We start from the raw sequence: 23,390 nt of genomic DNA on the forward strand, positions 1-23,390 counted from the left end.
TCCCTGCCTGTGGCGGGGGGACACCCCCTTCTCCCTGTCCTACAGAGACACACACCCACATATGAGCCCTCAACCAGGAGCCACGAGTCCCACAGAAGCACACCCTGAGGACACAGCCCCAATCTCACCCCCACTGCAAGCCCCGCCTCCCTTCTTTTCCTCCTTGAACCATTCCTACCTCGGGACCTGCGACAGGCTCCATTGTGCCCTCCTAAATGCCTGGATTGAAGCCCTAGTCTCCCACGGGACGGTACTCAGAGACAGGGCCTTTGAAGAGATCACTAAGGCTGAATGAGGTCATGAGGGTGGGCCCCCATCCGAGAGGACTGGTGTCCTTCTAAGAGGAGGAGACACGAGGAGTGCTCACAGAGGAAAGGCCACATGAGGACACGGGCTGTCGGCAAGCCAAGGAGGCCTCAGGAGAAACCCACCCTGCTGGCCCCGGGTCTTGGACTTCCAGCCTCCAGAACTGCGGCTGTGTGAGCAGCCCGCTCTGTCATGTTTTGTCATGGTGGTGGCCCAAGCTGGCTACCAGCCTTTGTACTTGCTGTTCTCTCTGCTCCCAGGCCTTGGCCTGCCTGGCTCCTGGTCCAAATTCAAGTTTGTCTGTCACCTCCTCCAAGACCTGCCCTGACCCTCTTATCTAAATCAGCCAGACCAGCCCACTCTGGATCACATTATCCTGTTTCACCTTCTTTAAGGAGCTCACCCGTCTCTGAAATGATTATTGTTTCCTCGCTGGTTCTCTGAACACCCTCCCCCACTCAGATCAACTCCGGAAGGGCAGGGGTCTTGTCGGTTTGGCTCACTGATGCACCTGCTCAGGGCAGGAGCTCAGTAAGCACTGAATAAACATAGCGCGCGCGCGCGCACACACACACACACACACACACACACATACACACTTAACACAGAGCAGCAGCCACCTGCATTGCCCCGGATAGAAACAGTGACAGACTGCACACACAGCACCGCAGCACCCCAGGCACAGCTGCCCCCAGGGAGCCCGCCCTTGCCCAGCCCTGGACCTTATTCATCCAGTCCAGAGGCTGGGGGTCCCTGCTGTGAGAACCCAGTGTTCCCCCAGCTCAAGGTCCTCACTCCACAGCAGGGGAGGGATCCCGGTTGTCACTCCTCCTTCGTGTTGGGGCCACCTAGGAGGAATGCTGGACCTGAACACCGTTGTCCTTCAAAGTCTCTGAGTTTGTCTCAGGCCTCAGCTGGCCTTACCCAGCCCCTCTCTGGGAGATGTTACCTGAACACCATGTGGCAGAGAGGTACTTTGCCAAAGGCAGCCTGGGAGGAGCCAGGGTCCTTCCCCCCAAGGACTGAGCGGCAGTGACTGGGACCCCAGAGGCATGTGTAGGAGTAATCCAGCTATGTCCCCCCAGAGCTAACCATCTCTCTCTCTCTCTCTCTCTGTGATGGGGCCCAGTGAGGAGATGGGGCCCAGGGCACTGCTGTTCACGAGGAGGAGCCCGAGGATCTGCTGGTTTGGGGGAGGCACTGCCGGATAAGACTTTCCTAATCCTGCAACTGGCTTTTCTTTCTGGGTTCCCAGGCCAGTACCTACAGAGCTGTCACTGGCGTCTGACATGCCACATGACGTTTCAGGATGTCGCTGTGCCAGAGTCTACTTGGCTGTTCCTCCACAGTCACTATCGTCCTCATTGCTGCCAAGACATGCCTCTGGAAGTCCCCTAGTATGATGACCCTGTTTCTCCAAGAAGTGGGATGGCTGGCTCAGAGGGTGTGCGTGTTACTTGTCAAAGCATCTTCCAAAATCGCTGCCCTAATTTACACTCCTGTCGGCTGTAGTGGAGGCTATTTGGGTCCCCAAACCCTCGCCAAGGCCCGATACAAAATTTTAAATTTTCTGCCCAACTTATTGGGTGAAAACTGGTGTGTTGTTGAGGGTTCCATTTGCACTGTCCTTATCCATGGGTTTGGACAGTCTTAGCCCTCCCAGGCCGGAACGTAGACATCCTGAGCAGGGACTGGCTCCTCCTCACCCCTCCTCCCTGCAGCCCTATCTTAGTTCTGGACGTACACCATGTGTTCAGACAATGGCCTCAGGGTCCCTCAAGGGTTATGGTGATGGACAAGGCTTTTTCCTTTATTCCCAGCACTCAGCACAAGGTAAAGAGCAGGAACTAAATAAATGTTGACATGAATAAAGTTGTGCACAGGAGGTGCAGCTGGTGAAAGCCACAGCTGGTCTGGATGCCACCAGCACAGAGGTGGCAGGAGCCGGTTGCAGGTGCCACGTGCGTCCGTGGGACGAGATAAGACGTCCATTCACTTCTTGGTTCCTTCTCTGCCTCCTCCTGTCCCTGTCCTGTCTGTCAGGCCCTATGAGGCCCAGGCACCGATTTTCTGATAGAAAAGCCAGGTGGCCACATCCTCAGACTTTTCACTTGAAGAGCACCCGAGAAGCCTCACTGGAGATCTCCCAGGTCCCTCAAGGGCAAAGCCACACACAAGGCCTGGGGTCTCGGTAAGCCCAGGCCCCTTTGTGCTACGTAAGCCCCAGAGCTCTCCTGAGCAGACACAGGCTCTGGGAGACAAGCTCGGCTGAGCAGCAGCTTCTAATTCCACAGCGTGCTGTGCCCAGAGCCCAGCAATGACAGCAGCCACCAATAAACACAGCTCAGGGCCACTGGGAGAGGCTAGAAGTCACTTCTTCCCTGGCCCCATCATCCACCTGCACACCCCAGGGCTCTGGGCAGGTTTTGTGCACATGTTTATATAACATTTTTACTGTGACGTAATTCAGATAACACACAGTTCACTCATTTAAAATACAGATTCACAGCCCTGGCTGGTGTGGCTCAGTGGACTGAGTGCCAGCCTACAAACCAAAAGGTCACCAGTTCGAAACCCAGTCAGGGCACACGCTTGGGTTTCAGGCCAGGTCTCCAGTAGGGGGGTGAGTGAGACAGCCAACTGATGTTTCTCTCACACATCAATGTTTCTCTTCCTCTCTTTTTCCCTCTCTTCCCCTCCCTCTAAAAATAAATAAAGAAAATCTTTAAAAATATATAGATTCACACAGTTGTGCAACTGTCACCTCAGTTTTAAGACGTTTGTCACCCCAAAAGAAAACCTGCACCCAGTGGCAGTCTAAGCCTGTTGTAGACAGAAATGAAGCTCGCAGGGGCTGGAGGCCTCTTCAGGAGCAGATGGCAGGTGACCCAGGAAGAGTGGTGTACTCCTGCCGGAAGGCAGGGACAGCAAGGTCTGGCATCTGGGGATGGTGCCCAGGAAGACCCTGGCCCTCCCTATAGGGCACCTGGGCCACGTTTGCGTGCATGCACAAGACCCGTGCGCCAGCCACTATTCATCCCCAGGCCGTTCCTGGCTTTGTGCTTCTGGTAATCTGGGCAGTTGGCAGAATGACTTCTACACTGAGCATCCCTCCCTTGCCTGCCACCACTGTGCCTCAGCATCCCGGGAACGGTCCCTATAAAAGCTTGTGAGAGCCAGGTGCCATGGGCTGGCTGGCCAGGAAAATGAATTATGATCCCTGATTCATTACTTATTCTGGCCCAGAACTAACTGTAGGAGACATCTGCTGTTTTGCCTGCCTGTCAATCACCCCCAGGCTGGTTCCAGGCCTCAGCTTTCTTTCCTAGAACCAGCTCACCCCCACACCCAGTCTGGATGGTGGGGTGGAGCTGAGTAATATACCTGGGCACATGACCCAGAGCCAGCCAATCAGGGCTCTGTATTGCTCCAGTCACAGTGATTGACTCAGGGATGAGCATGTGACCCAAACCTAGCCAATCAGAAGTCTGTCTCAAGATTACAGCTACATTTGTGAAGGAAAGAAGCTCTGGGATTGCAGATCCAATAGGATGCTGATCTAGGCTGCTGGGAGCCCATTCCAGGGGTAACAGAATAGGGAGAAGGAGGGGGACCTGTTAACACTGAGCCCTTTTTACCTCTGAGAACTGTCTATATGCTCCCATAAATCCCTTTCATGTTTACTCCTATCAGGTGGTTTCCCATCATCTGCAAATTTGCAAGGGAAGTTGACTTGCTTATTGCCCTAACCAAGCTAATGAGCTACATCTCACATGGGAGGCATCAGACACAAAGAAAGGGTGGCTCCATCCCAAAATGGGGGAGTCTCCCTCCTCCCCCACCTCTCTAGGCTTGCTTCCCTGACCACACCCGAACTCAGGTCATTAGTGCAATGGGGAACAGGATGAAAGAGGCTCAGTCAGACTAAAACTGGGCACCAAGCCTCCAGGAAGCCATACGGCTCCACGCCACCTGTCATTAGGTCACTGGTATGGCCCCAAGGGCCCTGACTGACTGCAGAGCTTGAGTTGCATTCATTTTGACAAACCATGGGGCATTCACTGGGCGGCAACGCTGAGCTCCTGAGCTGGCCCTGGGATGCTTCGGAGATGAGAAAGGTCGAGTTCATTCCAAGCTGGGCCCCTTCCCCTCCCCCTCTCACTATGCTCTCTTAGCTGCTGGTTTCTTAGCTCTTCCCTGGTAAGGGCCAAGTATGAGGGGAAGCCTCCAAGGCATCTGTCTCCCTTGCCCACTTCCCAGAGAAATCAGCTTGAGGAGGAGCCGGGGAGGGTGGAGACTAACAGATGTCGAGATGAGTCAGTCACCAGGTTTGGTCACCCAGCTCTGGCCACTACCCCCGTAGTCATTCCCAAAGATGAGGCGCCAGGCCCACCACTCCCATTCCAGACTCCCCTCGAACACGGCATCCAGACCCCTGCCCCAGGCCCGAGTGGCAGCACAGGCCTGGAGGAGCGGTGCCGTCACAACGGGTGATTCCTGAGTGACATGTGCCATGAATGGGTCTTGCAAAACACTCTGCCCCCCAAAGGCACCAGAGTGAGTGCTACCCTGGAGTCCCCAGCGCAGTGTCTGACAGCCAGGAGATGTTCGATAAACGTTGTGAAGAATGGCGGTGAGGTGCAGAGTGGACCAGCACACAAAGCTCTGCATTACACGCTCAGAGACAACACTTCCTGCTGTCCCGGCAGAGCACAGACTCCGGAAAAGCCCTGGAAAAGCCCTGGAAAAGCCCCTGCTAAAGCGTTAGGCAAATAAGGCTTGGCTTTGGAGCCCCACTCCCTCCCTCTGCGCCCCTCCCATTTTCCTGGTGTGCCCACACTGACAGGCACCTGCACTCAGTCCCGCTCCCTTCTCTCTGGTAACCATCCCCCGCCCCCATCCACAGCTTATCATCCTAGAAAAAGAGCTGACCAGAGTAACTCTTACTAAAGTGTCAGCGACCATTAGAGACCTAGCATGCCCCCGATCCCTCTTAATGTGAGTCCATCGGCGGGGGGGGGGGGGGGGGGGGGGGGCGACTCCAAGACCGACAGAGAGCCCACAGCACAGGGAGAGAATTAGTAACCGGGAGGCCTTGCCAAATGCCCGGCCTCATTTCCCCACCATACGCTACCTGGCTACCCTCCAACCATGCCCCAAAGCAGAAAGATACTATTCACTAACATTACGGAAAGTTATGAATGTTATTTATGGAGCAGGATTTTCTATTTCAGTGTTTCCCAAAGCCTGGGGCGTGTGTCACCAAGTTTTAGATGATACTCAAGTGTAACACTAGACCACACAGAATGCTCTCTCCGTTCCCCTGATTAAGTCAAGGAGCGAGTCTGGGTGAGATGCTAGTACGTCGTTTTTAAGGCCTCTCCAGATCCGTCCGCTCTCTCTCTACACGTGGACACACACACGAGAGAGACTGCAGGCCTCAGGCTCAGAGTCTTCAATGAATTAGACAATGAAAACAAAACAATATTTTTATACTACTTCCTTTTTCCTGCGATTCATGCTAGTTTTCCATGTAACGTGGTGAAACAAAGTTTCCTTTTAAAATAAATATTTATTTAAGAAAAAAAAAAGGGAGATAGAGAGACGGCTGACTTGAAATGTGGGAAAGTAGTCACCCAGGTGATACAGGACATGGCGAAGAGGGCGCGGACAGGACAGGAAGGAGTGTGGTTTGAGAAACACTGATCTTTTCAAAGAGACTACGTGCTACAGGGCTGCAGACCCAAGAACCGCCGTTCCCCTGGTCCTTACCTCTTGGCTCTACGTTCAGGGTAAGGTCCGGCAGAGCAGAGGTCTGCCCTAAGAGACCGCTGGGCAGGAGAGGGAGAAGGTGGCAAATTATGTGGGGGTTGGCAGAGGCCCCCAATTAAATATATGATCCTGGCTGTTCCTTATTAGTCTCCAGAGGGAGAAAGGGGGGTGGCTGGAAAGTTGCTACTTCGTGTTTGGGGAAATGACAAGGACAAGCATGGTGTGTGAAGGCTCCAACGGCCCCCCCCCAAAAGGAATCAGAACTATGGAAAATGGGTCCTGCCAGTGGTGGGCATGGATCTCAACGGAGTCCTGGGACTCTCGTCTCCCTGTGAGGGACCAACACTGTTGTCACCAGAACCCGCTCATCCTTCTAGGGACAGTATCCCAATCTTCCTCTGGGGAACCAGTCCTCTCCTGACACTCAGCTTCTAGGTTTCCAATGACAGCCACAGGGGTGGGCACGCGGCTCAAGCCCAGCCAATCACTGTATCCATACGTTCTCTGGCCACAGAGATGGTTCAGAGATGGGCATGTGATCCAACAAACACCAATGGGACGCGGTGAGACTCTTGGAAGAGAGGAATGTGCCCTATTTTACTGGGAAAATTAGAAGTAAAAACATGAGCTTGGAGCTGCTGGATGTCCCTATATGGAACCTGAGAACAGGCAACACTGTAGAAGGCAGGGGTGAGAGACTGGGTGTGAGTGAGTGAGTGAGTGAGTGAGAGAGTGGGTGAGAGAGTGAGTCTGGGTCTTGACAACACTGTCTGAGCACCTGGATTAAGCCTTACCTGAGGTCAGTCCCAAAGGATCTGTTATGTGATACGAGAAAATAAATGTCCATTATGTTGAGCCCACTGGAGTTAAGGTTTCTCGTAAGCAAGAGACTGACCACACAAGTGACGCTGCCACAGTAGCAGACACGTGTCCCTCCTCCCTGGGTCTGAACCAACCCAGAGCCCCCCAAGGAGGAAGGGAAGGCAGGCTGAGGGGGGCAGCCCTCACCTGCCTCCTCGCTGTGACAGATTTCCCTTTGGCTGCCCCTATGCCCCCCACAAAGCCGGGCCTCCAATTACCTCGAGCCATTGCTGATGAGAATACTCTCCCGAATCGTCAGGGTGCAGTAATACCACACAAGCAGGAAGTTAAAGACTTCGTCCGTTACCCTGGTGGAGAGAAACAGCCCCAGGAGGGGAGCAGGTGTGAGAACCGGGTCAGCTGGCCCAGCCCCACCGCAACAGAACAGCCAGCCAGGCCCAGGGCTGCCACCGAGCGTGCCTCTGGAACCACCGATGCCTGGGAAGGCAGAGTGGGCCTGGCCTCTCAGCTGTCTTCCCTGCACCGGGAATGCTCACCCCCCTCGCCTTTCCACCCGAATCCCACAGGCCCTGAAGGCTCTGGCTGAGGTTTCCCTCCTGCCCTGACCACGCAGCCCACGACAGCCTGTCTCCCTTCTAAATAAGAAGTTTCTGGTGGGGTGGCAACAGAAGGACTTGCAGCAGGAAACCTAACGTGCTATTTAAAACCGTCTGCAGTGTCACAGTGTAAACTTCCACTGTCCCCTTACACTAGCCGTAAATTTTGCTGCACATACAAAAAAATGCTTATGGCCTGAATTGTCTGTAAGAAGAACTTAACAAGTTCCTGCCTCCTGTACAGTGACTACAGTCCGGAGCAGGCCTCAAAGGTGGACAGATGGGGCGGCTGGAGCCGTGCAGTGCCCTGGTCAGAGTGAAGGGCTGGCAGGCACGCTCTGTGTGGCTTGTCAGAGAACTGCCTGGCCTTAGCTTTTCCGTCTATAAAATAGGAAGACTAGTCCCCTCCACGAGCTTTCCCAGGTGAAGGATTCTGGGAGAGAGCCTGCAACACACAAGTCTCCCCCACCCCGTGGCTGGTCTCTCTGGTGAGACCTCAACCAAGGCTATGTCTTTGACCTTGAAGGGGAAGCACCTCGGTGCCTCCCAGCATCACACAGAGCCCTTCAGCATAGAAATGACTGGGGGTGAATCCCCAGCTCCCCCCATCTATCCCTGAACTGGGAGAGCCTCTCCCCAGACTACAATGCCCCAGGGTGGGGATGGAGGGTTGGAATGGAAGGAAGACACAACTTTAACAATAAAAAAAGACGTTGGGAGGTGACCTTTTTGTGGTCACAGATGACAGACTCTCAGCCCAAGCCTGCTGAAGGTGGCCTGCAAAGGCAGTCTCAGGAGGGTCAAGATCAGACTCTGGAAACCCAGGGCCTGAGTTCAAATCCAGACTCTGCCTCTTCCCAGTTGGAGAACCAGGGACAGGTTAGTGACTCTCCCCCACCTGTGCAGTGGGGAGAGAAACAGCACCTCCCCACGTGCAGGCTGCCGCGAGCACTAGCCGAGTTTAATGAAGGGCTCGGAACAGTGCCTGCAGCCTAGGAAGACCTGCGCATGTTCCCTGTCGGAACTCCGGAAGCACCACAGGGTGCCCAGAGCTGCATAAATGACTCTCAGACACAGAACTGTGAGAAAATCAAAGGCCGTTTGACTTTGAGGTAAAACGGGGGAGCGGGGATGGGCCCCCCGGGTACAGAGTCACTTAGATCCTGACATTTGAGCTCAGGCAAGAGACAGGCCCAGAGCAAGTCACAGTCACCAGGGAATTTTTCACTAGTCTCCTCCTCTATGTTGTCAGTAAAAAGAAAAGCAAAAACGGTTTTATGGCCCCGAGATACTTGAAGTGCAGCCTCAGTCTGCTCTGTGGACGGTCTGAGTTGCCTGCTGCTGCTGTAACAAGTGGGCACAGCTATTCTCTGAAGTTCTGGAGGTTGGGGTCTGAAACGGGTCACATGCTCCTCCTGGAGGCTGGAGGATAGAACCCATGTCACCATCGCCTTTTCTGGCTCCTGGAGAGGGCCAGCACGCCTCGTCTCATGGCCCCACACGGCTGTGACCTCTGCTTCTGCCATCACGCCCCCCCCCACCCCCGTGGCTCTGAGCCTCCCTCTCACAAGGCCGCATGTGATTGCATGGGGCCCACCAGTTAAGCCAGGGTCTTCTCCCCACCTCAAGCTCTTAACTTACTCCCTCTGCAAAGACCTTCTGTCCTGTAAAGTAACACATTCTTGGGTTGTGGGGATTAGAACGCGCACACCTCTGGTGCCATTATTCAGCCTGCCACACCGGGCCAGCACTGCCCACTGGGAACCTGCCGTGTTGCAGGAACTTTACAAGGACGAGCTCTCTGGAAACGCGCATGATCCCACAGGACTGGTTCCTGTAGTGGGCGTGCTTACACACCTGTGCCTGTCTGTGACTTCAGCAGCCAGGACCTGCAACTTCCTCTTGGCATACCTGAGGGCTTTCTCAGGCCCCTGCGCTCCCCATGCTGGTGTGAGGGGCAGATGAGGACAGCAGAGGGGGTGACCCCCTCTGGGAGCAGCCCTCAACTCCCCCAACTGACTGCAGCTAGAGCTAAATGCCCCCTGCTCCCTCGCCCCTCCGGTGGGATTAGGGAGGCATGTTCCACACTATCCCCCATGCTCCACCCCATTTCCCCAGCAGCACTGAATCCCATGTGCTGTGGGACGCCCCCTCCTTGTCTCACTTCCCATCCCCCCACCAGCGTTTCTTAGGATTACTTCCTACACAAAATACTGGCATTCGAATGCTTGTCTCGGGGATCTTTTCTGAGGGAACCCAAACTAAGACCATATCACTTCCCATTTAACGGATGAGGAAACTGAGGCTCCAAGAGGGGGAGTGAATTGCTCAGGATCACCCAGCTAGTAAGCACTGGAGTGAAATTCGAACCCAAGCCCACTCATCCCAAGCTGAACTCCGACCACCTCTTCCCTGCCTGCTTCAAAAGCAGAGGGCGATCCTTGGCTTGAAGGCAGCTGAAGGAGGCATCGCACTCTCCGACGTCATCACTCAAGCCTCTTCAAGGTCATCCGAGGCCAGCCCAGTAGTTGCAAGTTCCCAATACTGAGTGCTGACCTAGCAAGTGGCAGAGCTGGATGTAGGACCCCTAGCTCTGAAGGATGCTCTGACGGATGCGGGCCATGCCCAGATGCAGACTTAGAGGCACCATGGAAGGGCCTTAGGGTGGGGCACCCAGCAAGGAAATGATTGAGACAGGGCAATGTGAGGGAAGAAACGCCTGCTTCCTGGACGCTCAGGTGCTCAGGATACTAAGCTGTGATCCTGCCCCTGCCTGCCCAGCCTTAGCACTGAACAATGGTGCAATAACAACAACTGCTAACACCAGGCAGCACTCGTGTGCCAGGCACTATTCTGAACGTGACAGGTGTAACTCATCTGGTCTTCACAACCACCCTGCCAGGTAGAAACTGAGGCGGGGCGAGGCTAGGTTATTTGTCCGAGGTTGCGCAGCAGGGCCAGCTTCCCTGGGGGGACGGAGATGAGCTGTCTGCCCTATTTTTAACCCACAGAAGGTGCACCGGGTTGAACAGTGCCTGCCCCCCAAATTCACATTCGCCGAGGACCTCCGAATAAGAATTGGGAACCAGGGTCTTCGTAAATGCAGTTAGGATGAGATCACACTGCATTAGGGCGGGCCCTGAATCCAATGACCGGTGTCCTCGTGAGAAGGTCATGAGAGAGACAGAAGGACACACAGGGAAGGAGGCCGTGTGGCAAGATGGAGGCCCACGAGGCAGAGACTGGAACGGAACAGCTTTAAGCCAAGGAACACCTAGGACAGCCAGCGACACCGGGAGCCGGAGGAGGCGAGGAAGAACCACTGCCTTCAGGGGCGGCCTGGCAGGCAGATACCCTGATTTCGGACTCCTGGCCTCCAGACGAGAGAAAATCTGCTTCTGCTGTTTTAAGGTACCCGGTCTGTGGTGCTTTGTTACGACACCCCTTGGAAATGAATGCGGAGGGGGTGGGGAGAAATGGACACGTCCAGGCCCTGGGGGAGCCTTAGAACTGGATGACACACCCCAGGCCTGCCCTTTGAGGGCCCCAGAGGTCCCAGTGCAGGGAGTCTGGCTGCTCATTAAGAACTTTTACCCCCTTCCAGAGGGGCGTGTGAGTAGGCAGGACTGATAGGTGCAGCCTTTGCCCTGCAGGGAAACGGGCCAGGCCCGAGGCCGCAGGCAAGCAGGGCCCAGGGTCTAAAAGGGCCTTTGTCTGGACATTCAAGTGGCCAGACCAGCAAGTGGACTCCCAGCCAAGCGCCTGCTAGGAAATAAACCCTTACCACATGGGCCAAAGGCCCAAGCTGTGCTTGGCCGCCTCCCCTGGGGTAGAAAACCCAGGGCCACACGGAGGAAGGAAACCGCCTGGGGCAGTGTGGCTGCAGTCCCAACAGCAGCTGCTCCCAATGCACCGCTGGGTGCCACGCCCTGGGCAGAGCCCTCCACATGCAGGGTCCACGCACTGAGTCATCACTACAACCCTGTGCGTTAGGCACTGGTGTCACCTCGTTTTACGGACGGGCAGACTGAGGGTCGCCGAGGGAACCTGCCCATGGTAACAGCCAGTCAGTCTCAAAGCTAGGGTCAAACCCAGGCTGTGTGTGATCTGTCCCTCTCTTTCTCTCCTCCCTTTCTTTTTTTCCTTTTTTTTTTTTTTGTTCCCTTTCTCTTTTTCTCTCCTTTCCTTCCTTTTTGTAAATGAGATACAATTCACATACCATAAAATTCACCCTTTTAAAGTATACGTTTGATGGGGATTTTTGTGGTATCACAGAGTTGTGCATCTATCACTCGTATCTAATTCCAGAACATTCTCATTGCTCCAGAAGAAACCCCACACCCACTTGCAGTCAGCCGCCATCTCCCCTCCCCTCTGCCCCAGCAATCACTGATCAATTTTCAGTCTCTGTGGATTTGCCTGTTCTCAGCATCTCATATAAATGGAATCGGACAACATCTGATCTTTCGTGACCAGCGTCTTTCACATAACATACAGGGTGAGGCAAAAGGAGGTTTACATATTGTTCGCATGAAAAATAATTCAATAACTAATAAATAATAATACAAGAATAAACTCTGGCCCCGGTCAGTGTGGCTCTCGGCTGAGCGTCATCCTGCAAACTAAAAGCTCACCAGTTCGATTCCTGGTCAGGGCACGTGCCTGGGTTACAGGTTCAATTCCCAGTTGGGACAGGTATAGACGGCAGCCAGTTGAAGTTTCTCTCTCACATCGATGTTTCGCTCCCTTTCCTTCTCCCACCCTTCCCCCTCTCTCTAAAATCAAACATTTTTTAAAACAAAATTCAAAAAAAAGAATAAACTGTTTTGCGTACTCACAACTGTAAATCTACTTTTGCTCCACTGTGTAATGTCTTCAAGATTCACCTGCGTTGTAGCCTGTGTCAGAACTTTCTTTCTTTTTGCGGCCAGATAATATTCCACTGTATGAATATGCCAAACTGGGCTCTTCCTGTACGACCCTCTAAGGCCTGCCCAGCAGCTGCTGAGTAGACATCTGGTGGACAGGTGGACGGTGGGTGGGACTATTTCTCATGAGAAACGGCCCTTCGGTATCTACACCTCACCTCACCCAACACTGCGGATGCAGGAGAGACCCCGGCTCCCTCTCTGACGGTGCCCTCTCCACCCCCAGCACGCGCCCCCCACTGCCACGCTGCGTTACCTGTAGTGAAGGACGAAGCGACAGGCCACAGCACCCAGGAGCAGGATGATGGTCAGGTAGAGCTTGAACTTCTCATACTCGTCCTTGTAGGCAAATCTACGGCAACGGACACACCCAGGAAAGGTCATGCAACTTTTCCTACATTTACAGTAACATAACTATATGCCATTGGGGGCGGGACCCCTGCCCCATTAGATCCTCGACATACTGCCACCCACATCCCACAAGGAAAGGGAAGGACCCAGCCTTGAATGAATGGTGACAATTAATCAGGGGACGAGGACCAAAGTGTGGCTTCCCATGCCCCTGGACTCCCGACGTAGGGCTCCGGGAGTAAGGGGCTGGGCAGGGAGCAGAAACAGGGTCCCTTCCCCGAACCAGCTACTGCCGTGGGAACACCAGGGCTCCAGTTCCCCAGAAACTGACAGATTTCGGGTGGACACCGTCTGCTCCCAGGAGAAAAGTGCATGCCGAGGCGTGGAGTGGGGCAGAGCCATTTCTCACAGGCAGCAGGCAGTCCCGCCCGCCTGACATACGGACTTCATGCAGGACGGAAGGAGGCTTTCCCCGCGGGCTGCCCACTGGGGAGGAGAGTGCCAGAAAGACCAAAAGCCAGAGTGCCAACTGTTAATGTTTTTTCATTTATGCAAAAATCCTAGCTTGGTCCCATCTCGCCTGAGTTGAAAGAGCAAAATGCCTGGATTCCGTAAAGCCAGGTGCAGGTGTGGGGCACTCACTTGGCCTGGTTGCTGAGAAGGGTCACGTTTACGTTGCCGAGGACCAGATTCAAGTAGAGCCTGGAAGGAAAGACTGTGAGGCCGCCACGTCCCTAAGAGCCCTGGCAGCAGCCCCAACCAAAATCAGTCACACTTAATAGTCACCACTGAGCAGCCAATGTAGAACATAAGATGTTAAACTCAGCGGTACAACAGGTCTCTCTTTGAGTGCAAATAATGACCAGCTAGAGAACGTGAGGACTGTGACACACGACACTCATAACTGACCCGTTTCCCCTCCTTTTAGCTGGCTTACAGACCATATTTCCCAGCCTCTCTTGCAGCTACTGTGAACATGTGACTAAGTTCCAGCCAACAAGGTAAAAGCATACGTACAATTTATCTATTTGAAGCAGCCTCTTTTTAAAATTAAGGCATAACCTTTAAAAGTGCACAAGTCGTAAGTACACAACATGATGAGTTTTTACATATTTACACACCCATGCAACCGACACCCAGATCAAAGAATCACACACTTCCAGCCCCAGGAGGCTCCCTCCTGCCGCCCTCCCCACCAATGACAGCCACTGTTGTGTTCACGGAGAAACGCGCGAGGAAGCCTCCTTCTCTTCCCTGCCCTCACTCTTGCCCTTCCCCCTCAACCTCAAGCCCCACTGGGAAGGTGGGAGGCACGCAGACCAGGTGTCCTAGGCCTGGGCGTCTGCCTGCAGCAGGGCGCAGAGTGTGGGGGGTGTGTAAGTTCCCAGCTCCTACCCGTTCTTCTTGGGCAGGTAGGCCTCCATGTCAAAGAAGAGGTTCTGCCGCTCCTTGATGCTGGCGTCGATCTGCTGAACCAGCTCTGCCTGCTCCTGACTGGCATGGCGCTTGTACCTGTGGCGAGCGGCGTGGGCGTAGGAGAAGCAGGGCCGTTACTCGGACTGGAGTAATAATCTGGAAGCTCTGGGCACTGCCCTCCCATCCCTCCATCTCGATGTTTCTTGCAAACTCAAGTCTCTACCTGTACTCTCTCCTTCTGATGCTGGCTCCCAGCCAGCCCTCTGACCTCACGAGTGCCCTTTAACCTCTCTGCCTTATTTTCCATATCTAAAAAACAGGGATAACATCGAGCCTACCTCCTCAACAATGCCTTTGGGACAAGTGAGTAAGTGCAATTTAAAGTATTTAGGATCCACCATCTGTGGTGGAATCGCCACCAAGATGCAGATTTTTGTGAAAACCCGTATGGGGAAGACCATCACTCTCGAGGTTGAACCCTCGGATACAATAGAAAATAGAAAGGCCAAGACCCAGGATAAAGGAAGGAATTCCTCCTGATCAGCAAAGACTGATCTTTGCCAGCACGGAACCGGAAGATGGGTGTACTTTGTCTGACTACAGTATTCAAAAGGAGTCCACCCTTCATCGTGTGTCGAGACTCGTGGTGGCGCTAAGGAAGAAGCAGTCTTACACCGCTCCCAAGAAGAATAAGCATAAGGGAAAGAAGTAAGGCTGGCTGTCCTGAACTAGTATGACGTGGATGGGAATGGCCCAATGAGTCGGCTTCGTCGGGAGTGCCCTTCAGATGAATGTGGTGCTGGGGTTTCCACGGCCAGCCACGTCAACAGACACTATCGTGGCCAATGTGGTCTGACCCATTGCTTCAACGACCCAGAAGACAAGTCATTGTGCATGGGTGACTAAAAGAGATGAAGCAACATAAAAAAAAGCATTTAGAATGATACTTGACACATAGTATGAGCTCAGTGGAAATCTACTAGCAATATTATTACTCTTCCTATTCCTTTTTGTTTCCAAATGACTTTGATTTAGTCACAGGAAGCAAACTAAGTGGAAAGCTTACAACAGGGAAGTGTTATAGGTCAGTGCCTTTTGCAAAGGACACAAAGCTGGGACACAAAGGGACAGGGGCTCTGCTCACTGCTCTAAAGGAATAACCTGACAATTACGGGGGGGCAGACAGGAAGGTGCCTTAAAAGTGTAAGCAGTCACCTAATCAAAGTCTAACTGTTATTCTTCGGTGACTGTAACTCTCACAACTAGAAAAACAAGTCACAGACACTCTTGGAGTAGGGGTCCTCAGTGTAAGAACCTACCTCAGGGGTCAACCTTCGAACCCAGGGCTTTTCAATGGGGGGCACTTGGCAATGTCTGGGAACCTTCTGGATGAGCAGAAGACAGAGCAGAAGGTGTTACTGGCATCTAGTGGGTAGAGGGGCTGATGCTGTTAACCCTTCTACGTCACACAGGATGGCCCCGGCAGCCGAGAATTATCCGCAGTGCCAAGGCTGACAACCCCAGACAGATCAAAGCATCTGAAGTCCTGCCCTAAGTAAGATGTGTGTCTCCGAGAGAGGCGACGTCATTGCACAAGACCGCCTACACTTTCCCCCATGACAAATGGGCCTCCATTTCCGAAGTGGTCAGCTAAGGTTAGGGGCACAATCAATAACCTTCTCAAAAAGTGCCCACGAGGGAAGGCAAAAACTGACCAGGAGCCACACACTCCGGGATGGAGGCCCAGGTAGGTCAGAGCCCCATTTTCCCTGCCTGACGGGGGGACCACAGCATCCACGGGACCCCGTCACCTACGGGGGATGACAGCACTTCTGGGACCATGAAGACACAAGGACTGGGGACTGAACTAAGTTATGAGCTCAAGTTTGTCTCCACCAGGGAGCCTGAGAGCCTGAGGGGTGAGCTCCCACCCCCATGAGAAGGATGCTTCCTGTTTACCTGCCCAGCAGGACTTCTTATAACAACTTTTCTTTGGGGAACTACCTCTCATCCTCTTTCCCCCTCCATATGGTTTAAGGAGGGCTGGCCCATTCCCAAGGTCCATAAACTCAACGTATGACCTAGTCACTAAGTAGTCTCAGTGACTGGTTCACAGTTGGGCACGTGACCAACTCCAGCCAATGAGGATCACATCCAGAACTTGTGCTGAAAGACAAGTTCTCATTTGGCTGGGTGGCCAAGCCAACAGGAAGAAAGGCTGGAGGATATAAGCCTGGCACTGCTGGTGGCCATCTTGGTGACCATGAGGGGACACTCGGTCTAAGAGTGAAGCCAATCTACAGGAATGCACAATTTAAAGGAAAAAACCAGATTCCTAAAAACATCCTTTGGCCCCTGGGTCCAGTGATGCTTGAAGCCACTCCTGGTTTTTTTCCATTAAAATTTCCATTCTCTGCTCAAGCCAGTTTTGAGCTGGGTCTCTGACCCTGAGAACCCGGGGAGCTTTGAGTGCAGCCCCGCCTACCTCTGGAGTGTGTGCTTCAGGTTCTTCAGCCGCGTCTTCTGCTTGCTGATGGAGCTGCTGCAGGACGTCTGGAGCGCAGTCAGCTCCTCCAGCTTCTGCCTGTAGATCCTGTGAGTCTCCTGAGGGAGGCGACAGCCCGGCAGCGTGTACGAGAGAACGTGAAAGGTCATTTTCCAGAGTTTGCTTATGTCGGGGGACATGACTATAGAGGTTGCAATTTGACAGCTAAAATGACACAAAACTGGCTTAGAAGCCTGGGACTGGAATTGGGGAAGGCAGCGCAGCACGCCCTTGTCTAATAAGGAACTACTGTTTTCTTTCCTGCCCAGGTTCCGTCCTTCCTAATGGTGACAGCAACCAAATGTGACTTTGGGGGGCCAAAGTCCTAGTCCAGATGGTTTGGGTAGAGTTGACAGTCTCCATGGAAGAGTGGTCATGTGATCCAGGCCTCGCCATTTGGTATCTTCCAATCCTCTGGCGCCTGATTGATTCAGACATGGACACATGGCTTAAATGAGCCAATGGGAGTCAGTCCTGGGACCCTGCTGGAAATACTGGTTTAGAGATGCTCTCTTTCTCCTGGGTTCGCTAACCTGGTAGCAGGTAACTTGGGGCTGCTGAGTGGGGAGAGCCTGCCTAAGAATGAAGCCAAACCGGAGACCAGAATTGAGATTTGGTAAGAGACAGAATCCTGATAGCCTCATTTCAGCCCTTGGATCTAACCGAGTCTGAATGTAATACCGTCCAATACTCTCGGTTATAGGAATTCATACATTCCTTTTCACTGAGGCCAGTTTGAATTGGGTTGCTAATCCCGGCCATGAAGAGAGCTCTTTACTATGTCAGCTAAGAAAAGGTCACACCTCCTCTCTTACAGCCAACCCTCCCTACCCCCGGCACAGTCACCCCAATGAAGTCAATATCCCATTCCTGGAAACAACCATTCAGGGACACAAGGCCCAGGGAACTACAAGAGCCTTTGCTCCAGTGCTAGGGGAACGGACACGGAACTTCCTGACGTTGCTGTCACGGCACACCTCCCCCAAATCATGCCAAGTGCTGAGAAACAAGCCCTTCCTTCTACATTTGAAAATCTAAGACAAATGCCAACAACTGGAGAAACCAATGAAGTTAAATACAAGAACCCAATGAACGTGTTTATAAAGCGGTGGTTTTCTTGGCTGGTGGAGAAATGCACTATTCGGCAGAGGGAGAGAAAAAGGGGATGGTCGACGGTAAGGCCAGAGCCTACGTTCCCATGCCTGCCAAGCCGGTCCCTATACACACGCGGGCTAAGTCAGGAGAGAAGGGAGAGGTGAAGAACACGAAGTGAGCAGGTACCAATGAGGGGTGACGCTGAAGAATGCTGTGAGCAAATCTCCCTTGGCTCCCAGGTGGGGGGGCTCAGTTCCTCACGTTCAAATCATATCATCGGTCTCTGCTTCCTGGGCCCCCAGAAAGGAAAATTCTGCCCCTGTTTTATTTAACTTTTGTTTTTAAATAATTCCCAACTTGCAAAGGAAGTATAAGAGGAGTACAAAGGCCCTGAATGATGTGGCTCAGTGGGCTGGACATCATCCCACAAACCAAAAGGTCGCCGGTTCGATTTCTGGTCAGGGCGCATGTCTGGGTTGCAGGCCAGGCCCCCGGTTGGGGGTGTGTGAGAAGTAACTGCTCGCTGTTTCTCTCTCACGTAGATGTCTCTCTCCCTCTCTTTCTCCCTCTCTCTAAAAATAAATAAAGTCTTAAAAAAAAAACGAGTACAAAGAACTCCTCTCTACCCTTCACCGAGATTCACCAACTGTTAGCATTACGCCATATTTGCTTCATCGCCACCCCATCCCCTGCCACGTGGGGTGCGTGTGTGCGTGTTCTTTTTCTGTATCAGGCACCAGGAATTTATAGCCCACAGGTCAAACACAGCCACACGATTTTGTATGGGCAGTAAGCTAGAAATGGGTTTTCCTCGGCTGAAAAAAAAATCAAAAGAATATTTCACGACATGTGAAAGTCTAGGAAATTGGAATTTCAGCATTGGTAAGTAAGGTTTGCTGGAGCGCAGCCTGGCCTGCTCGTTTACATGTTGTCTGCGGCCTCTGGAGCCACCAGAGCACAGTGAGTGCTCGGTGACAGAGCCCACACGGCCCGCAACGCCTAGAGTCCTCACTACTTGGCTTCTGTGCCACAAAAGTTTGCCTACTCCTTTTCTAAACCATTTGGGAGTTAGCTATGGACAACATGCTTCTTTCCTCCGAAATTCTTCATTGTGTATTTCCTGAGAACAAGGAAATCCTTGTGCATATGCACAGTACAGTGATCAATACAGAAAATGTAACCTTGACACAACACAGCACCATGACCTCAAACGCCACCCGGATTCACGTGGGGCTACCTGTCTACTGACAGCAGCACCCCCCAGACCCGGGGCCTGACTCGGTCTCCTGTGCCACTGCTCACATCTCGGTAGCCTCTCGGGTCTAGGACAGCCCCTAACTCTGCTTTGTCCTTCACTCTGCCAGCACTCTGAAGGAGTTCCATCTGGTTTTGGAAAACGTCCTTCCACTTGGGTTTGTCCACTGTTTCTTCATGATTGGATTTTGGTTACGCATTTGCAGCAAGAATGCCACTAAAGGGACACTGTGCGCTCAGTGTCTCCCATTAGGAGGGACGTGGTGTCCGTGACGTTACCATTAACTGCTTAGCAAAGGTGGTGTCCACCCGCTTTCGCCACTGCACAGTGACCAGCTTTCTGTCTGTAACTGGTGAGTAATCTGTGGAGAGACAGGCTGAGTTTCCATCACTTCTGAACTCTGCAGTGCCGAACAGCCCTCTCCTCACAGCCGGCATCTGCTGGTAGTCAAGGAAACCCTCCAGACCTGGAGTGGAGAGGAAGGGGGCAGAGAGACCCTGACGGGAGCACAGTCTTCAAGAAGGTGGGGCCTCTGGACTAAGCGCCCCGGCAACAGCAGCCGAGGCTCCTGGAAGATAAAGAGGCATGTCACCTCCTGGCACTCTTCGGGGCTGGGTGCCACCAGAGGGAGATAAGACCCAGACTGCAACATCAGCAGCCAGTTGCTTACCAGGCCCTCTTCAGTTTGAATTAATATTTAATTTCAAAGTAAAACACGAAGACATTGCCCTTGTTAAAAATTAAAACACTACATACAGCTACAGCTGGAGTCAGCCTTGAACACACCCCTCTTCTTCCCCCGTCCCCAGAAGTAACTACTGTTCCTAGTTTCTTCTAGACCTTTTCCCACGTATTCTTCCAAACTATATTCTATGTACCTGTGTATTGCTGTATTTTATACAGACCTATTTTTTTTTAATCCTCACCTCAGGACATGCTATTTTAGAGAGAAGGTAAGGGAGGGAGAAAAACATTGATATGAGAGAGAAACATCGATCGGCCACCTCTCATATGCGCCCCTACTGGGGACTGAACCTGCAACCAAGCATGTGCCCTGACCGGGAATCAAACCATGACCTTCCAGTTTGCAGGACAGTGCTCTAACTACCTGAGCCACACCGGCCAGGGTGACCTATTTTTTTTTATGTATAAATACACTGTTGCAAAAACTAATGGTTCCTAATATTTATTTTCCTTTGCTTCATTTTAGCAATAGACCCCACAAAGTTATAGCTGGGCATATGGCCTACAGACTACATTTCCCAGCCTCCCTTGCAGGTAGGGTAGCTGTATGACTAAGAGCCAGTGGGATGCAAGCAGAAGTGGTGTATATAAGTTCTGGACCACATTTTTACAAGGAACTGCTTGGCCTCCACTCTCCCCTTGCCCGGCTGGCATATGGGAACAACGGGTCCAGTTTCACTGAAACCAGAGATGGAAGCTACGAATACAAATGGCAAAGCCCACTGTCCGTTCCCCAGCCAAACCAACCTGGATCCCAGGTACCCTCATGTGACAGAGCCTCCAACCTGTGACGGTTTAAAAACATGATTGCCCATCCTTTAGCACTCCTCATGCAGAGAGGTGGAGGTCTCTGTTCCCTCCCCTTAATATAGGTAGGCTTGTGGCTGGTTTGACACTACCCCTCACCCCCCCCTCCAAAAAAAAGGCAAAAGTGACATTACACAATTTATGAGAAAAAAGGCGTGGAAGGACACACGGCTTCCCCCTTATCTGCTGAAACACTCACTCTTGGAGCAAAAAGTTCAACTGCCCTGAGGCCACCATGCTGTATGGAAACCCTGACCACATAGAGAAACCCCAGGCAGACACTCTGATCCATAGTCCCAACTGGAATGACCTACCTTCTTGTCATTCCAGCTCAGGCACCAGAGGGGTAAAGAAACCTCCAGACGATTGCAGCCCCACCCATCCTAGCCATTCAAGTCTTCCCTTTAGCTAGGGCCTCTGAACACAAACACCATAGAACACAAACTACCCAGACTATGCCCTGTCTAAATTCCTGACTCCCAGAATCCATGAGCAAAAAGCAACTACTGCTGTTTCATGCAGCAACGGATAACTGGAACACCACTCACGCTGGACCACACCTCCCTCTAGACTTACGAGAAAGAAAGAAGACACCTCATTTCAGCCTTTTCATTTGGGGGTTTCTCTGTTGTAACAGCGCAGCTTATACTCTAACGCACATACTTTTGATTTTTTAAAATATACTAACAGTATCAGAATGATTCCTCAACTTTCTTTTCTTACTCAATAATGTGCCTTGAAAATCCACCATGTAAGAACAGATTTACTTCATTCTTTTTAGTACCTGCTGTGCACGTACTAGTGTTTTTTAGCCGGTCCCCTACTGCTGGATATTTAGGTTGTTTCTAGTCTCTGACCGTAACCGACAATGGACCCTTGATTAATATCCTTGGCACTGCCTCCCCGGGCACGCACGCTAGCACCTCTCTGGGGACGATTCTCTCTGGGGAAGAGAATGGAATTGCTGGGTCAGAGGGTACGGGCTTGTTTGTAGTTTTAATAGATCTTGGCAAACTGCCTGCACAGTGGCTGTACCAATTCACAGTCCCACCCACAGCGTACGACAGTTGTGCACGTCTCACCAACACTCAGTGCTATCAACATTTGCTTTTTTACAGGCACTTCTCTAATGCTCCACTAGTGGTACTTTCTGCTCAACCCCAGGACATGAGTCGGGGTAAGGACGGGAAATCCACGGGCTTTGCCATAATTTTATTTCCTGGTATGTGGAGTCATTCCTCATCCCTCACAGTTTCTCTGTTTCTCTCTCTCTCTCTCTGATATTGGAGAACATTCGTCTGTCTACCCCTGTCCTCAGCTCCAGGTTTAGGGTGTGCCAGCCACAAGGAGCACACATGGCGCGGGGGGTGTCAGACACCAGGCCCTTTAGTGTGACACACTCTCCACACCCAGGCCCAGTCTCTGCTGATTGCCGGTGCCCCTCCCACAGCAGTGGGAACGGTCATCACTTTATTTCTTGGAACCTAATTTTTTTCGTGACAGCTGCCTTTCACTTGCTCTTTTTAAAAATTCTGATAAAATTTAGTATTTTAATCATTTAAAATTGTTAACTTTTTAAATTGTGATACAATACACATATGATTTACCATTTACCCATTAAGAAAATTTGTTTTATCCTCACCCAAGGATATTTTTTTCATTGCTTTGAGAGGGAGAGGAAGGGGGGAGGGAAACATTGATGCGACAGAGAAGCATGGATCGCTGTATATCCACCAAGACCATCCACCTCCAGGACTTTCTTCATCGTCCCAACTGAGGCTCCGAACCCAGCAGCAGTAACTCCACTTCCTCTACTCCCCAGGCCCTGGCAACCCCCCTTCCAGCACTTTCTGACTCCCTGAACTGACTCCTCCAGGCACCCCATACAGGTAGAGTCATACAGTGTTTGTCTCTCTGTGTCTGGCTTATTTAGACACAGCATTATTTCTCCGAGGTCTACCCGTGTTGTAGCATATATCAGAACTCTCTTCCTTTTTAAGGCTGCAAAATGTCACTGTATGTATGTACTGCATTTTCTTTATCCATTCATCTGTCGATGGATACCTGGGTTGCTTCCATCTTGGGCTTATTGCGCAAAATATTGCTATGAACATCGGTGCATAAGTATCTGTTCAAGTTCCTGCTTTCAATTCTTTTGAGTGCGTACCCAGAAGTGGGATTGCTTGGATCACACAGTGACTCTGTGTTTAATTTCCTCTGAGGGACTGCCACACCTTTCCCACAGAGGCTGCACCGTTTCACAACAGCTGTCTCAGTCCACTGTCCGTGGGGGGTTCTGGGAGGTGGTAGGGGGGCACAGTTCCGGCCTTCCCTGGGAGTTCCTATTTACCCTCGCGCATGAGGGTATCTCCAACAGACCTGTGTGTTGGGATGCTTTTTCCAGGGGCAGAATGAACCGCACTGAGGCAATCCAATCCTGCCTTTCATCCAATCAACCTTGGCCCTGTGGCCTCAAATGGAACTAGTCGCCAGATGGGGGCCTTCTGTTGTTTTGCCAACTAGGCAGCTAGTCCCCTTCTGGTTAATGTCTCCACCGTTTCTTTGGAGACCCCTCCCTCCCCCACGCTCAGTACAGGAGATCTGCCTAGCAGCCGGTGGACCCTGCCCTGGGCTCCAGGGTATGTGCCGCAGGCCTGGCCAGCCAGATCATCAGCCTCTGGTCCCGCAGGTTGATTCGGGGACGGGCATTCAGACCAACGACACTCAGTTGTGGGATTCTTATCAGAACTGCT

General features: G+C 52.3%; 1 protein-coding gene across 1 annotated transcript in view; it reads right to left on the reverse strand.

Annotated features, from left to right (window-relative positions):
* Window positions 1-23,390, reverse strand: part of TMEM120B (transmembrane protein 120B) — a 36,252-nt gene that overhangs the window by 5,609 nt on the left and 7,253 nt on the right. Inside the window, exons 2-6 of the mRNA XM_024566659.4 lie at window positions 16,677-16,795; window positions 14,171-14,287; window positions 13,418-13,477; window positions 12,681-12,776; window positions 7,158-7,247 (exon numbers count right to left, since the gene is read on the reverse strand). Coding sequence (XP_024422427.2) covers window positions 7,158-7,247; window positions 12,681-12,776; window positions 13,418-13,477; window positions 14,171-14,287; window positions 16,677-16,795 — 482 coding nt within the window. The remainder of the gene's footprint in view (window positions 1-7,157; window positions 7,248-12,680; window positions 12,777-13,417; window positions 13,478-14,170; window positions 14,288-16,676; window positions 16,796-23,390) is intronic.

The sequence above is a fragment of the Desmodus rotundus genome, chromosome 7, assembly GCF_022682495.2.
Source record: "Desmodus rotundus isolate HL8 chromosome 7, HLdesRot8A.1, whole genome shotgun sequence".
Lineage (NCBI taxonomy): Eukaryota > Metazoa > Chordata > Mammalia > Chiroptera > Phyllostomidae > Desmodus > Desmodus rotundus.